The sequence below is a fragment of the Tenrec ecaudatus genome, chromosome 15, assembly GCF_050624435.1.
Source record: "Tenrec ecaudatus isolate mTenEca1 chromosome 15, mTenEca1.hap1, whole genome shotgun sequence".
NCBI classification, from domain to species: Eukaryota; Metazoa; Chordata; class Mammalia; order Afrosoricida; family Tenrecidae; genus Tenrec; species Tenrec ecaudatus.
The window spans coordinates 39,556,365-39,569,921 of NC_134544.1; the positions used below are offsets into that span (position 1 = coordinate 39,556,365).

Sequence of the window (13,557 nt, forward strand, 5' to 3'; positions counted from 1 at the left end):
CCTCGGGGAGACAGCTACCAACTACGGTGAGCTTTGCTCCCCACCCTCTGCCTCGTGCCCGACAGGTGCATGCTATTGTCCACACAGGAGTGAAAACAACAACCAAACAATTCAATCAAGAAGCTCACTGCTCTGAAAATGGGTAGGATGGAACCCAACTCCTACATAAAATAACAACTGAAATCTGTGTTCTATTTCAAATTCTTTAAAGCTAATTGTTTTTGTGCACACACACACACACACACACGTGTTGGCTTCTCCTTCAGAAGGCATTTCCCTGCCACGGCTTTTATGACTCCATCCCTTTAAAGAACATGATCAAACATCCTGACTGTGGTTCTTTCACATCTCTAATTGGAACCGTTTGTTCCCTGTGGAAGAGTTACGAGGGAACCACCTGCCAGTTTGTGTTCTTGCCCCCCTCACCGGGAGCAGCAATCACCACAAGGCCATGCAACGACAGGCTGAAGCCACCTTCAGTTAGCAGATGGCCCTTTGTCCCCGAGCAGCTATGAGGAGCTGCTTGTCTACCATGTCCGATTTATTTGGACATTTACGATCACCATTTGGTTCCAGAGGAAGGAAAAGATCAAACAGGCTCACGGGTAATGACCTTGGTATGTGGGGCTTGCTCTCAGAGAGCATCCCTTCCGGCACTGTTCTCAGGATGTCTGAGTATCTGAAAGATATGCTTCACAGGAAAGTATCAAATCCCTATCAAACTCAGTGTCACTGAGTTGATTCTGGCTGCTGGCAACCCTGTAAGAAAGGGTTGCCGAGACTGTAACTCTTTATGGGAGCAGAAAGCCTCATCTTTCTCCCGTGGAGAAGCTGGTAGTTTTGAACTGCTAACCCTATGCATCACAGCCCAATGGGTAAGCACTATGCCACCAGGGCGCTCCTGAGGAAAGTGCAGTTGTCTCCAGAAGCTACAGGCTGTGTGCACCTCACAAACTTGAAGATAGGGCCACAATGAGCATTGTTTTGCTCTATCAATTTGGACAGAATCCTGACACGAGGATTTTGGTGATGTGAGAAAGTTGCTGAAGTTCTTCCTCCAGCACCTCGTATGTAGACAGCGTTCCTATTCTCGTGAGATCGTGTTCTAATTATTCATAATTATTGTCACACAGAGACTTTTCCCCACTCTCCATTTCTTAAAGTCTCCTGGTCCTATCCCTGGTGTCTTTGGTTTCTTCTCTCCCTCTCCCGCTCATGACGACTCAGACTCGTGGGGCAGCTGTACGCCAGCAGATGAAGTGATGTGCCTAAAGTCGTATTGGATCAATGAGGCAGCGCTGGAGGATGAACTAGGGGCCCATCCTGGCTTCTTAACACCATTTCCACAGTTCATGGGGCTCCAGCCAGAAACGTGAAAACAGTGTGGCTAAGCCACCCAACGGTTGGGGTATTTGGAATCCCTGGTGTGATGTTAGGTTTTATGTCAACTCGAGTGTACCCAGACTCTCCCATGATATGATCTAATAGTGTGGCCAACTCTAGAATGGGATCTTTTTTGAGGCAGACAACCAATTGTAGGGAGACTAGACTTCCTACATCTGGTCCCAGCCTGGATACAATTGGAGGGGTTTCCATGCATGGTACGTATGGCTAATGCTTAGTATGAAGTGACAGCTTGCTGTCAAATTGCATGTGGAAGCTAGCACTTCCTAGGGCAGGATGGATCCTGAATGGGTTCACCGACTTCCTGTTTGATTGCCTGCGGATTCCTGAAGCCATCAGCTAACGGCTGACCGTGAATTCATTCGGACCATCTCAGATTCATTCAGACTGGTATCCAACAGCCTGGGGTCTTCCTGCTTCATCTTTCCGCTTCCTGTGCGTCAGCCTCTGCAGCTCCAGGAGTCAGGAGAAGCCTCCAGTTGACATCTGACCCACAGACTGGAATCAGACTGGACTGACCCACTTCTCAATCACGTGAGCTATTTCTTGATAGAAATCTCTTTCTATATCCACATACATGCAAAGGTCACTGGTGTTGCTTCCCCAGAGAACCCAGCCTCACATACCAAACTGAGGCACGTTCAATGGCATTTGGGACCATTTAATTGTGCCACCCTCAGAGAAGACAATGACATTGTCTGAATTAGAAAGCGAGACAGACAGGGGGCACTCTCTGGGCCTTCATGCGTGATGGCTGGATGACATAGTCTTGGGAAACTATCACTAACACTACAGAGAGGATGCCCCCTCCCCATTCCCCAGCATTTGTCTAAAGTTTAAGGTACTTATGAAAAAATGACTTCCTTCACGAAGTTAGTTAATGACTCCGTTTGGTAGTCATGACAAACCCTGAATGTCTACTCCACTGCGTTGCTAAGCAAAGCCACCGGAGTAGATATCATTAGGTGCATCCTAATTACATTTAGGTACAATGAGCCTTCAAATGGAGCCAAGTTACAGCGGCTGTATCCACGAAGCAGACAATTTGGCACAAAGCCCCTTGGGCACAAGCTGGAAATTTTATTAGCAAAGATCGGCAAGCATGCAATGCCCATCTTTTCCCATCCTGATTTAGCTCATGGGCGACTTTCCTGAGAAATGACTCTGGGAAGTGACCTTAAGAAGCAGGCAATGGGGCTCATCAAGAGAGCACTGCCTTTCCATGCAGAAGACCTGGAAGGCTCCATTGCTGGTCCACGCGCCTCACGGGGAGCCAATAGCCACCGTCAGTGGAGGTTTGTGTGTTGCTACTGTGTGGAGCATTTGGCTGTTACACATAGGGATCGAGGTTCAAACCCACCAGCAGCGCCAAGGGAGAAAGATGTGGTGGTCTGCTGCCCTAGAGATCTGCAGTCTTGGCAGCCCTCTCTGGGGCCGCTATGAGTCAGCAGCATCCACTCGATGGTCCTGGGCCTGGTTGATGACACTGCACTGTTTGTTCAGAGCTTCCAGACTGAGGTGAAGTACAAAGAGAAGCTTGGTGAGCCCTTGGTCTGATCTGAAGCTGCTCCTGCGGAGGACCCGGATGGCAAGGCTGTTTTGTTCCACTGCTGTAATCATGTGACTGAGGCCAACTTGATGGCCGCTAACACCCAAAACAGTGCTGACATTGAGCACAGGGCTCTCTGAGATCAGAGATCAGAGTGGTGGTAGACAGAAGGTGGGGGCACATGCACCCTGAGCCCCTCTTTCCCAAGAGAGGTGGTTTGCCGGCAGCTCCTCAGCCATAAGTGACAGGAACTGAGGCTGAGACCCATTCCTGGCCCCCACCCAAGGCAGCTTTCTGCTCAGTGGTTCTCCACTCCTGTGGAGTTGTCCACAGGGAACATTTGCTGGTGTCTGGAGGGATTTGGGGGGTTGTCCCAGTCTGGGGGGGTATGCTCTGCATCTTACATAGCTTAGGATTGCCCCCCACAAAAAGAAACTGTCCGGCCCCACACAACAAGAAAGCCGAGGTTGAGAAACCCTGCTTGAAATGAAGCTATAAGAATGGCCTCACTCTCTGGGTGGCTGTGAGCAAACATGAACATTTACCGGGGTCCCTACGTGGAGCAAACAGCCAACGCACTTGGCTCGTCACTCCAAGGTTGGAGGTTGGTGTTCACGCAGAGGTGCCTCCGAGGAAAAGTCCCGGTAATGTCCTGCTGAAAGAGGAGTCGTTGCACACCCTAGGGAGCAGTGGTCTGCTCCGGCCAGCATGGGGAAGCCGTGAGTTGGTCGCTGTCAATGCAGCAGTGACAGTGTTTTGATGGCTCGGCCAGCATTTCCGGGGCTGTGTCTTCTCCCTTCCATCCATCGGCTGCCCCCATGGAGAAGACAGGCAGTGAAGCGATCTGCCTTGCCTCATTCAGCTTTTTCCTCACCTTCTACATCCCCTTTCTTCTCTTTGACACATGAACCAGGGCCCAGAGAGCCCACCCTGGGCCAGCCGACGCCAAGGCCCACAAATGCCGGGATTCTCTTGTGAGACAGGGAACCTAACTGCAAGATCTTTGTCGGGTATTGATGAGGATCAGTGGGCAGCCCCTCCCTGATCCCTGGTGCCCCATAAGGAAACTCAGAAGTTAGGGCAAAGTGTTGCACCTACACCCACTCTGTCTTTAGCACGGCAATCATCATTCCCTGGGGGCTCACAGGGGCTTCGCAGGAAACCAGCCAGAGAAGAGAGAGTTGTAATATGGTTCACTCCAAAACCCAAGGAAAGCATCGTGCTGAAACGTGGGTCCGCACCTGGGCGGGGGGAGAGAGCAAACCAAGGTGGAGACTGCCTCTCTCCTCCGGGGCTTTCAGGCTCTGGTGCAAAAGGAAATGCGTCCCCTTTCCCTGCCTTCGAGCTGGCTCTGAGAGCGCTCTGGGTGGGAAGCTACCTCACACGCAGTCACTTGGTGACTCTGAAGGCATGGCAGTGGGATGGGATGGCCAGCTGTGTTGTTCCTAGTTGACAGACACTGGGCACCAGGTAAGCAGTCGCCCCACTAAGTGCCCCATGGTAGCTCACGGCTCTTCTCCTCCCTGCATGGCTGGGGGTCCCAGAGCAAGAGTGCCCACCTGCTGCCTGGTCTGTGCCTTCCTGCTGCCTGACAGTTGCCCCAAGGCCCTTCCCTGTGGTCCTGCTGTCACCTGGCTCCCTTCTCTGTAGTCCCACTCCCTGGCCCCCACTCTGCCACATGCCCTTATTCTCCAACCGCTCACCTGGGCATGCTGACCTGCCTGGCCCGAGTTCACAGCTTCAGGTCAACTTCCTCTCCAGCCAGGAGGAAAAGGCACGCTCTTTCTTGTACCTGCTCCTGGTGAGCAGTGCACATGCGTGTGCTTGTGCGTGTGTGCACGCCCGGGTGTCCACGTGCAAAGCTGTTCCAACTTCCAGGAAAAGTTTTTCCCAAGGAGGAGTTGGGGGCGGCGGCTAATCTTTCAAAGTTTGAAGCACTTTAGCTGGCTGGGTACACCTCCATCAGCATCCCCTGCCTCCAGAGTCGGGTAGGGGGGTATCTGGTGCCGAAGCCGGGTTTCCTCCTGCCCTCCCTCTCTCAGAAGCCCCTCCCTGCTCCCTGCAAGCAGCTTCCTTGCCTCCCTGCACCCTGGGGACTTTCTAATCCGAGTGTGTATGAATGCACCCCAACTAAGGAAGGGCATAAAGGGGGATCCTTCCCGAGGTTGGGGTGGGGGTTACCCCACGTAAGAAAGCAGTGTCCCAAGTCACCTGCTCGGGTGTGGTGTCCCCGGGAACATACTGTCCTCCTGTGGGAATGTAGGCTGGACCATGGCGCTCATCCTCTCCGTCCCCACTGTCAAACCAGGGCACTTAGCCTGCCACAAAGCAGCCTCAGCCCGACTGTGTGCTCAGAGAGGATGGCCTGGCAGAAGCACATGGAACTGTGGCACGCTAGGTGCGCTGTGTGGCTCCATCCGGGTCACTGAGCTGGCAGGTGACAACCAAGTCACTCTCCACTCCATGTCTCACCTTCAGACCAACAAATATTAAAGACTCAGGGGTCTCAACCTCTCCAGCTCCCCTCTCTCCACCAGGGCCAACTGCTGCCGCTGCCTGGGTGCGTGCAGGCATGGGGTACCTTCCTTGAAATACACCGTCCTCGGGCATGCGCACAATTGCCCTTGGACCCCCGTTTGTGAAACAGCTGGCAGGGAAGAAGATGCGTAGCAGCCCCACACCCCTGCTGGAGTCGTCACCTTCCTCTTGTTTTAGACCAGAGTCTAATGGCAGAATGTGGAAACTGAGAGGCCAGCGCGCTCACCAGGCCAGCGGGGTGCAGGGCGAGGTGGACAAAGGGTGAGAATGAGGCCTCCCATTCAGAGTCCGGCATTCACAGGGCAGAGGACCAGCGTGCTGCCCCAGGCAGGAGGCACGGGGTTGCGCAGCACAGCGCCCGATGGTGCGCCGCGCTCCTCTCCCAAGAGAGGGCTTACCTCAATCCCTTCTTTGTTTAAGGCGTATTCATCAAAATTCAAGATGGCGATCTTAATGGTCCGGGGCGGGGGCAGGACCGTCAGGCCGATGTTGATGGCGTTGCTCCTCTTGGAGTCCAGCACGATGATCTCCGGCCTCTTCCCGTCTGCGGCGGATTTCTTGGGGGAGAAAATCAGGAGAGGCCGCCGTGAGTGCATTGCCTTTGACCCTGACCTGGCCCCGGTCTGCCAGTCCCTTCAAGTCCCCAGGGACACGGACAACGACCGATGTGCTTCCTGTCACCACATAACCACCTTGCACCCCACATAACAGCGCACCTCCCCTGTCCACATGCAGACATCATGCAGCTGGGTGGGGGCAGCTGTGGAGGCCAACAGTGCTTGTGTTGGAGGGAAGGGCTGAGGAGGGAGGGCAGCAAGGGGGCATCTTGGTACCCTCGTCAAGCCTCTGCACATGGCTTCCTACCCTACCTGGGTCTACCTAGGCCCTCGCCCACCTCACAGGCAGCCCAGGGCCTATGATCGGCTGCAGTTCCACAGACGTGCACTGTGCTGCGCTGAGCCCACACTTATCCAGGCCACTGCTGTGACCACAGGCCTCCCTGCTTCTCCCCAGCTCAGGCGCTAAGGGGAAGGGGCAGAGGCCTGGCTCAGCAAGCTCCCTGTGTGCGCCCAGGTCTTGTCTGAGGCCTGGCCATTTGGCCTGTGCCTGGTCTCGGGTGACCAGGATGAACACGGCTCAGCAGCTCTCCTGAGGGAACCCAGTCCTAGAGATAGTCACCATGTGGTGGGGGCTCAGCGGTGGGGTAGCTCTGGAGACGGAAGGTGTCAGCGCTCTGACACATGAGCTAGGCCCTAAAGAATGTCTAGCATCAAGCCTGGGGCTGGGAAGGACGGCAAAGAGGTAAGAAGCCACTCTGTGTAGGTGGGAGAGAGCGCCCAGGGATGAGGCTGAGGGTTTGGCTGGAGCTCCATGGGGGAGGAGGGTATGTGAGCGAGCTGAGAGTTGGGGGCTGGGACCATAGTCACATCCTCTGCTCTGATGTGGAGCACCCAGCAGGGCCTGGAGCTGAGCTGTCTGGAATCGCCAGTCCATGAGACACTGGGCTCACCAGTAAGGGCTGGGGCTCAGCAAGGAGAGACGGGCCGCAGCTCCAGCGCCATCACACAGAGCCGGAAAGTTCCACAGTGCCCTTTAGACATAACATTTGAGTGTGGATCTTTAAATATGCATTGGGAATGGGTAGACTGGCGTCCCCTTCATGCCCCATGGAAGAAACAATGGAAGGCGTCCTAGCAGTTTGGGGCCAGGAGGGGCAGTTCTTGAGGGTTCTGGGTATCAGCTATGAGGAGAGGCTCCCCAGGGCAGGTGGCTGAATGTCACCTCACCCTGTAGGGCAAGCTTGTCCTCACACTTAATCAAAGAAACTGAGTCAGTGGCTCTGGGAAAATTCTCCACTTACCTTTAAAATCTGATTAAAAGTCCTGTGTGAGGGACGCTAAAAGTAAGAAAAGGTCTGGCACAAATGCCAAGCACAGACGCTGAGGAAGCACACTGGTGTGCTGGGGTGCCCACTTCTGGCACCGCAGGGCACCTATCCAGGACCACCCCCTCTTCCCTGTTCACTGGCAGAGCCCTGATTCAGCTCAGGCTGCCAGTGATCACCTCCGAGCCCTTTGCAGGTACATACAGCTGGCCACGTGACTTTGTTAACAAAGGACAGTTTGAATGGGTCAGTCTATAGAGAGGTGGATTCATGGTTCCCTGGGGGTCCAGCAGGGGAGGCTGGGATGAAGAGAATGTTCTCACACCCACGGTGGTGAGAGCTGTACAACTTTCCATGATGTATTCTAACTATTGACTTGTAGATATGAATTATATGCCAATAAGGCTGCTGGAATAATAATAATAACCATAAAGAACAGATCTGTGGCTATGCCTAGCCCTCGCACCCCATCGACCCAAAATATTGGCTATCTTTCTAGAACGTAGCCATGAGGCTGCAGAAGCCGACACCTCGTGAGCATGAGACACGCATGGAGGGCAGCATGGAAAGACAAGCACTGGAGGCGTAGCGGCTCACAGCCAGGACCCAGAGCGAGACGCCCTTCGCCGAGGCAGGAATTCACTGGGGAGCACTAGTCTCTGATTCCTCAGACACGACACTAGGAGTTGAGAAAGATGTCTCCACAGGCCCAGCTGACATCTTTGTGAAAATGAGGAGCCCACCCTTGCTCTGAGGACACAGCACCTTGGTGAGAGGAGCACCTGCAGGTTGCAGCCTGTCCCCTGGGCCAGGGCCCTGTGCACCCATGCCTCCTGGATGGGAAGTCCCAATACGCAAGTCTCAACCTCATTTCCTCGCACCCAATACACGGTTTTAAAGCAATTCTCGTTAAAATGCCAACGAGATTTCTTTTTGGAAAGAAGATGAAAATATTCCAAAGTTAATAGGAAAGAATACCTGTGTAAACCCAACCAACCAACCAGACAAAACAAATGGAACAACTGTATCCTAATCTATAGGAGCCTCGGTAACACTGTAGGTTAGTTGTTGGGTGGCTAATTGTAAGGTTGGCTGTTCAAAGCCACCAGTTTCTCCATGGGAGAAAGATGGGGCTATCTGCTCTCATAAAGATTTACCAATTTGGGATCATGATAGTGGAGGGGGGAAGTAGAAGAAAGTTATATTTTTCATCATTGTTACATCGTACCCTGACTGGCTCATCTCTTCCCCAAGACCCTTCTGTAAGGGAATGTCCAGTGGCCTACAAATGGGTTTTGGGTCTCCACTTCGTACTTCCCACCTCATTCACTATGGTAAGATTTTTTGTTCTGAGGATGCTTGATACCTAATCTCTTCAATACCTTGTGATCACACAGGCTGGTGTGCTTCTTCCATATGGGCTTTGTTGCTTCTGAGCTAGATGGTAGCTTGTTTACATTCAAGCCTTTAAGACCCCAGATGCGTTATCTTGTGAGTCAGAATAGCTGTGATGGATGGCACTGGGATGGGTTTGGGTGGTTTTCTTTATTTTTTCTTAACATTTTATTAGGGACTCATACAACTCTTATCACAATCCATACGTGGAGTTATATGATCTACCCAGTCAACTACCAAAACATAGTCTAAAGCTGCTGTCACTGAAACGCATAGCCCTGGGACCCAAGTCACGACTAGAATGTGAGGACAGAAAAATTCCAGTCCAAAGCATGGTTGCACAGATACCAAGGTCAGGTACCCAGCATGGAAGGTCATTTTCTTGTACCCACCCCCACCCCCAAACAAAACTCACTGCCATCGAGTCCATGCTGACTCACAGCGACCCTGTAGGACAGGGTAGAGCTGCCCCAGTGAGGTTTTAACAGTATAACTCTTTCCAGAAGTAGAAAGCCCCCTTTTTTTCTCTCTCTAAGAGGGACTGGTGGTTTTGAACTGTGGACCTTGCAGTTAGCAGCCCAACACGTAACCACCATGTCACCAGGGCTCCAAAAAAGAGAAATGTAAGTAAAATGAACCAATCTAGAGGGCTAGTTAGCACCATACCAGACTGGACTGGAGGCCATCTGCCTCCACAGGGAGAGGCGAGGTCAGGAGAAAGTCGGGGACAAGCTTGTTGGGAACAGCTAGGGGTCAGGCCAGCCTCAGTATGCCCTCTTTGAGTCCCCTCCCTTGCCGACTGGTGCCACCCCTCTACCTGGGGGTTCCTTGATGGTCTAAGATACAACCCCGAGCAGAAGCAGACATGCCCGAGAAACAAACCTGGTTCTCACAATGGTGCCTGTGGGGTTGGCTGTATATTCTCAAGCAGGTATTACCTCTCTTCAACACATGCCTGATCCCCATCCACAGGGATGTCCCGAGTGCCTGCTGTATGTCTAGCCAACCAAGTGGGTGAGGTCATGGGCAGGAAGAACAGCTACAACAAAATGTATGTCTGTGAGGGGCCAGGGCACCCTCGGACCCCCACGGTCGGTTCTGGGACAAAAAGAAATACAGATTTCTGTCTCAGCTCTTTGATATAAATTCAAGTAGCTAAACCTCTGCCCTCTTCCTCAGCACATTCCAAGAACTGTCAGGAAAGAAGGATTTGGGGAGGAACCGGGAACCAGCGTCAGGGTGGCTAGAGGTGAAGATAGAAACCACTCCCTCTGAGAAGAGTCGGCAGAGGGAAGGAGGGGTCACCGTGTCGGGGGGGTTGGGGGAGGAGGGGGGAAGGCGTCTCTGAACATGCTCCTCTCCCTGATCTGTTCAGATGGGTTTGAGGGCAGAGAGGAACTTGCTTCTGTAAGGAAGGAGGGGTGCTTCAGGAAGAAGCTAGGCTCTGTGTCCGAGCTGAGGAGAGACTCAGAAGGCACATGCTTCGGAGCAGAAGCAGGCAGCAGCACATACCATGTCGCTGAGCACTTGCTTCAGAGCCCAGCTCTGCGGAGCAGCGCCACACATGCCTTTCCCACAGGGAGAAATGTGGTCTCTGGAGAAAAGCGTCAGCCGAGGTTGCCAGCGAGGGCCGTGCAGGCTATTTTCATTTCTGACTTGGGCCACAACACTGTCAGGAGGGGGCGCGGGGTTGTGGGCAGCCAAGATGGTTTGAGAGAGGAAGACTGTCCTGTGTACTAACAGAGTCTGCTGAGGCACCGCTCAGCTCTGCAGGACAGACGCCAAGGCCATTCCACCCCCTGTCCCCAAGTTGTCAAAATGATATCACCCAAGGCCAACAGAGTGACAGATTTCTGGGGGAGCACAGAGGAGGGAACAGACATAACTAGTGCTTTGTAACTGCCAGGACCTAGGGGCAGGGTGGAGAGGAACTCTATAGATTGGATTCACCCAGTGAGCAGCTGTCTGGCTGGGTCAGGGCCCGCTTTCTAGAACCAGTCAGTCCCCAGAGGCCGAGCCTTGCATATTCAGCCACATTATGTCAGGGCAGCAAGCCACACAGGCTAAGAAGAATATTTTCCCGACTAGCTAAGTCAGATATTAAGATTCAGTTAGACACAAGAACATCCAGAGACACAAGCCCGCCCAGGCACGGTGTTGGTAGGACAAGAGCAGTCCTCAATGCAAGAGACGGTGACTAACAATCTCTGTGGAGGTGCACACCAGTCAGAACACTAACTCCAAGACTCAGCATTTCAGAACAGCCACCCACATGCTTCTGACTGGCTCTGATGGGTGGCTGGCTGCTGAGAAAGAGGGACCGTGCCTGGTGACATTTAGCTCACCGTCGCAAGAGAGAAGGGTGGGGGTCCAGCAGTTTGTTAGGGGGAGGTGCAAAGGGCGCCTTTCCTTGGTTTATTGAAATCCTCAAGCTTCTCAAACAAATCCAACTCACTGCCATTGAGTCCATGCCGACTCATCCTACATGGGAATCCCGGGAATGTCACATGCAGAGGTTACACGTGAATGGCGAGTCCATCTCTGGCTCCACTCAACAGCCCCAGGAAGTCAGGCGCACCAAACCAGGCCTGCTTTCTTACTGATTCTCCTTTGGAGGGAGAGACAGACTCAGAAGGGCTGAGTGACTTGCAGTACCAGACTCAATGGCATTAGAAATTGTTATTACAAAAACCAACCCCAATGCCAATGAGCAGATTCCAAAACATAGTGCTCCTGCATAAAGTGTCCAAGACTTACTAAGTCTTTATGGAAGACAGCCTTATCTCTCTCTTGAGAAGGGGCTGGTGGATTTGAACCCCCAACCTAGCAGTTAGCAGCCCAACACTTAACCTACAGTGCTACCAGGGCTGCTGTACTGATCAAAGGCCAACACAAAGCAGCACAATGGCTTGGCTAGGCATCACTGCCTGCAGAGTGGCAACTCCAGCCAAAGAGAGAATGCTGGACCACAGATGTAGCCACAGATGTAGCAGTGCACTTCCTCAAGGGCACAGGTGAGTCTCCTGTGGTTGTGGTTGGGTGCCACCCAGTTACTTCCCACCACACGGACCCTGTGCACACAGAACAAAACACTGCCTGGCCATCCATCCTCACAAGTGTTCCTATCCTTGAGCCCATTGTGACGGCCACGGTGTCGGTCCATCTGGTTGAGGGCCTTCCTGTCTTTGTGCTGTGCCTCTACCAAGCACAATGTCCTTCTCCAAGGACTGGCCGCTCTTGACAACTCCATGGTTTGCATGGAGTGCAGTACATGACTGAAACAGCTCATGGATGCCCATTAGAATCTTTGAAGACACCCAAGCATGTGTACATGCAGGAAGGGAGGCAGCCCTAGGAATCTGGCATCCCTGGAAGATCTCCTTACAAGGGAAGGGCCCCAAAACTCTTGGTGTTTGCGTTCACAGAGAACAGTCTGGCGATTTCCACAGGCCAGATTCCCTCTCCTTCTGGAGGCTAATGGACTGGACTCCGGGCTCAACCTAAAGAGGAGCTGGCCATGGCAAAACGCGCATGAGCTGGGAGCAACTGAATCACATTTCTGATGAAGAAACAGTTGTGGTCAATCTAGTGGTGTCTTCTGATCGAGGCCAGCAGTTCCCGGCTTCAAGTGTACAAGGGCATCAATCTCCAGGAACACGTTCCATGCCTCCTGGGGCCCGCCCTGGGGGACTCTGGTTTACTTGGACTGGGAGGGATTCCAGGCTTCATGAATGCATCAAAGTGCTCTCCTTGGGGAGTCCGTGGTCCACACTTTCAAAAAGATTAAACGGCTTTTGAGAGAGGGTTTATTGAGAGGTGGGTAGGAAGTTATGTCACAAACTGGAACTACAACCCCAGATCGGAAGCATGGAACTTTGTCAGCGTTCTCCGAAGAGAATATTCTTTATCCAGGAAAAACAGTAAGCGGTTCTCCTGGCTTAAAAAACACAGCGTGGACTGGCCTTGCCACGTGGATGACTAGAGAGGAATCAGGTCCCCATGGCTACAGACAATGGAAGACATGTTTACGGGTGTTCAAAGGAGTCCTGGCATGCCCAACAGATGCCAGGCTCACCCAAGGACTCGTGGCTAAGCCTTCAGTTGCTGAGAAGTGACCCTTCCATGCTCAGCAGTTAAAGGAGCGGGGTCCGGGGTTGAGTGCAACTGAGTCCTGAAGAGGTGGCTTGCTGCAACTGCAGAGACGTAACACAGAAGCCCTGCCCCATCTGCCCACATAGGCATGGGGCCAGCGCCCAGGGTGCAGACCCAGTACTGTGACCATCGCAGGAAGACAGAAACTTCCAGATGGGGTGGGGGTGTGTGTGAAGAGGGGATGAGAAGAGTAAGGGAGAGCTGAGTGTGGGGAGTGCGGAGGGGGGTGATCAGAGTTTGTGGGGCACACGGCAGTCTGGGTGGGTAAACGGGGCTGTTTTCAAGCATCCACAGAGGCACGTCATTCTGAGTTGTGCATGAGTAACTAAATGCTCTAAATGTTTACTAGAAACCAAGGTACTACGTTGAGAAAGTGGGGTGCCACGTGCAAACCCCGATTTGCCCTCGGCCAGGTGCTAGGGCTGGACACAGAGGCTGGACTAGACTCAGTGCTGTGTTGGAGAGCACCACTCCTGCTGGGAACACCCCGAGGCCTGTGTGCACTTCCATGAAAGGCAGCCTGCTCCTGGCGCCTGCGTCTCAGCATCCCTGTCGGAGACCCTGGGCCTGGCTCTGACCCAGCTTCTACAAATGCTAACTGCCAACTGCCAGAGCGAGTGACGCCATGGGGATA

At 53.1% G+C, this 13,557-nt stretch overlaps 1 protein-coding gene across 8 annotated transcripts in view; it reads right to left on the bottom strand.

The window, feature by feature from the left end:
• The window catches only part of FHOD3 (formin homology 2 domain containing 3), a 475,205-nt gene that overhangs the window by 45,374 nt on the left and 416,274 nt on the right, over window positions 1-13,557 (bottom strand). For all 8 annotated transcript variants that reach the window (XM_075533135.1, XM_075533134.1, XM_075533133.1 and 5 more), the window contains one exon: window positions 5,890-6,048. In XM_075533135.1, coding sequence (XP_075389250.1) covers window positions 5,890-6,048 — 159 coding nt within the window. The remainder of the gene's footprint in view (window positions 1-5,889; window positions 6,049-13,557) is intronic.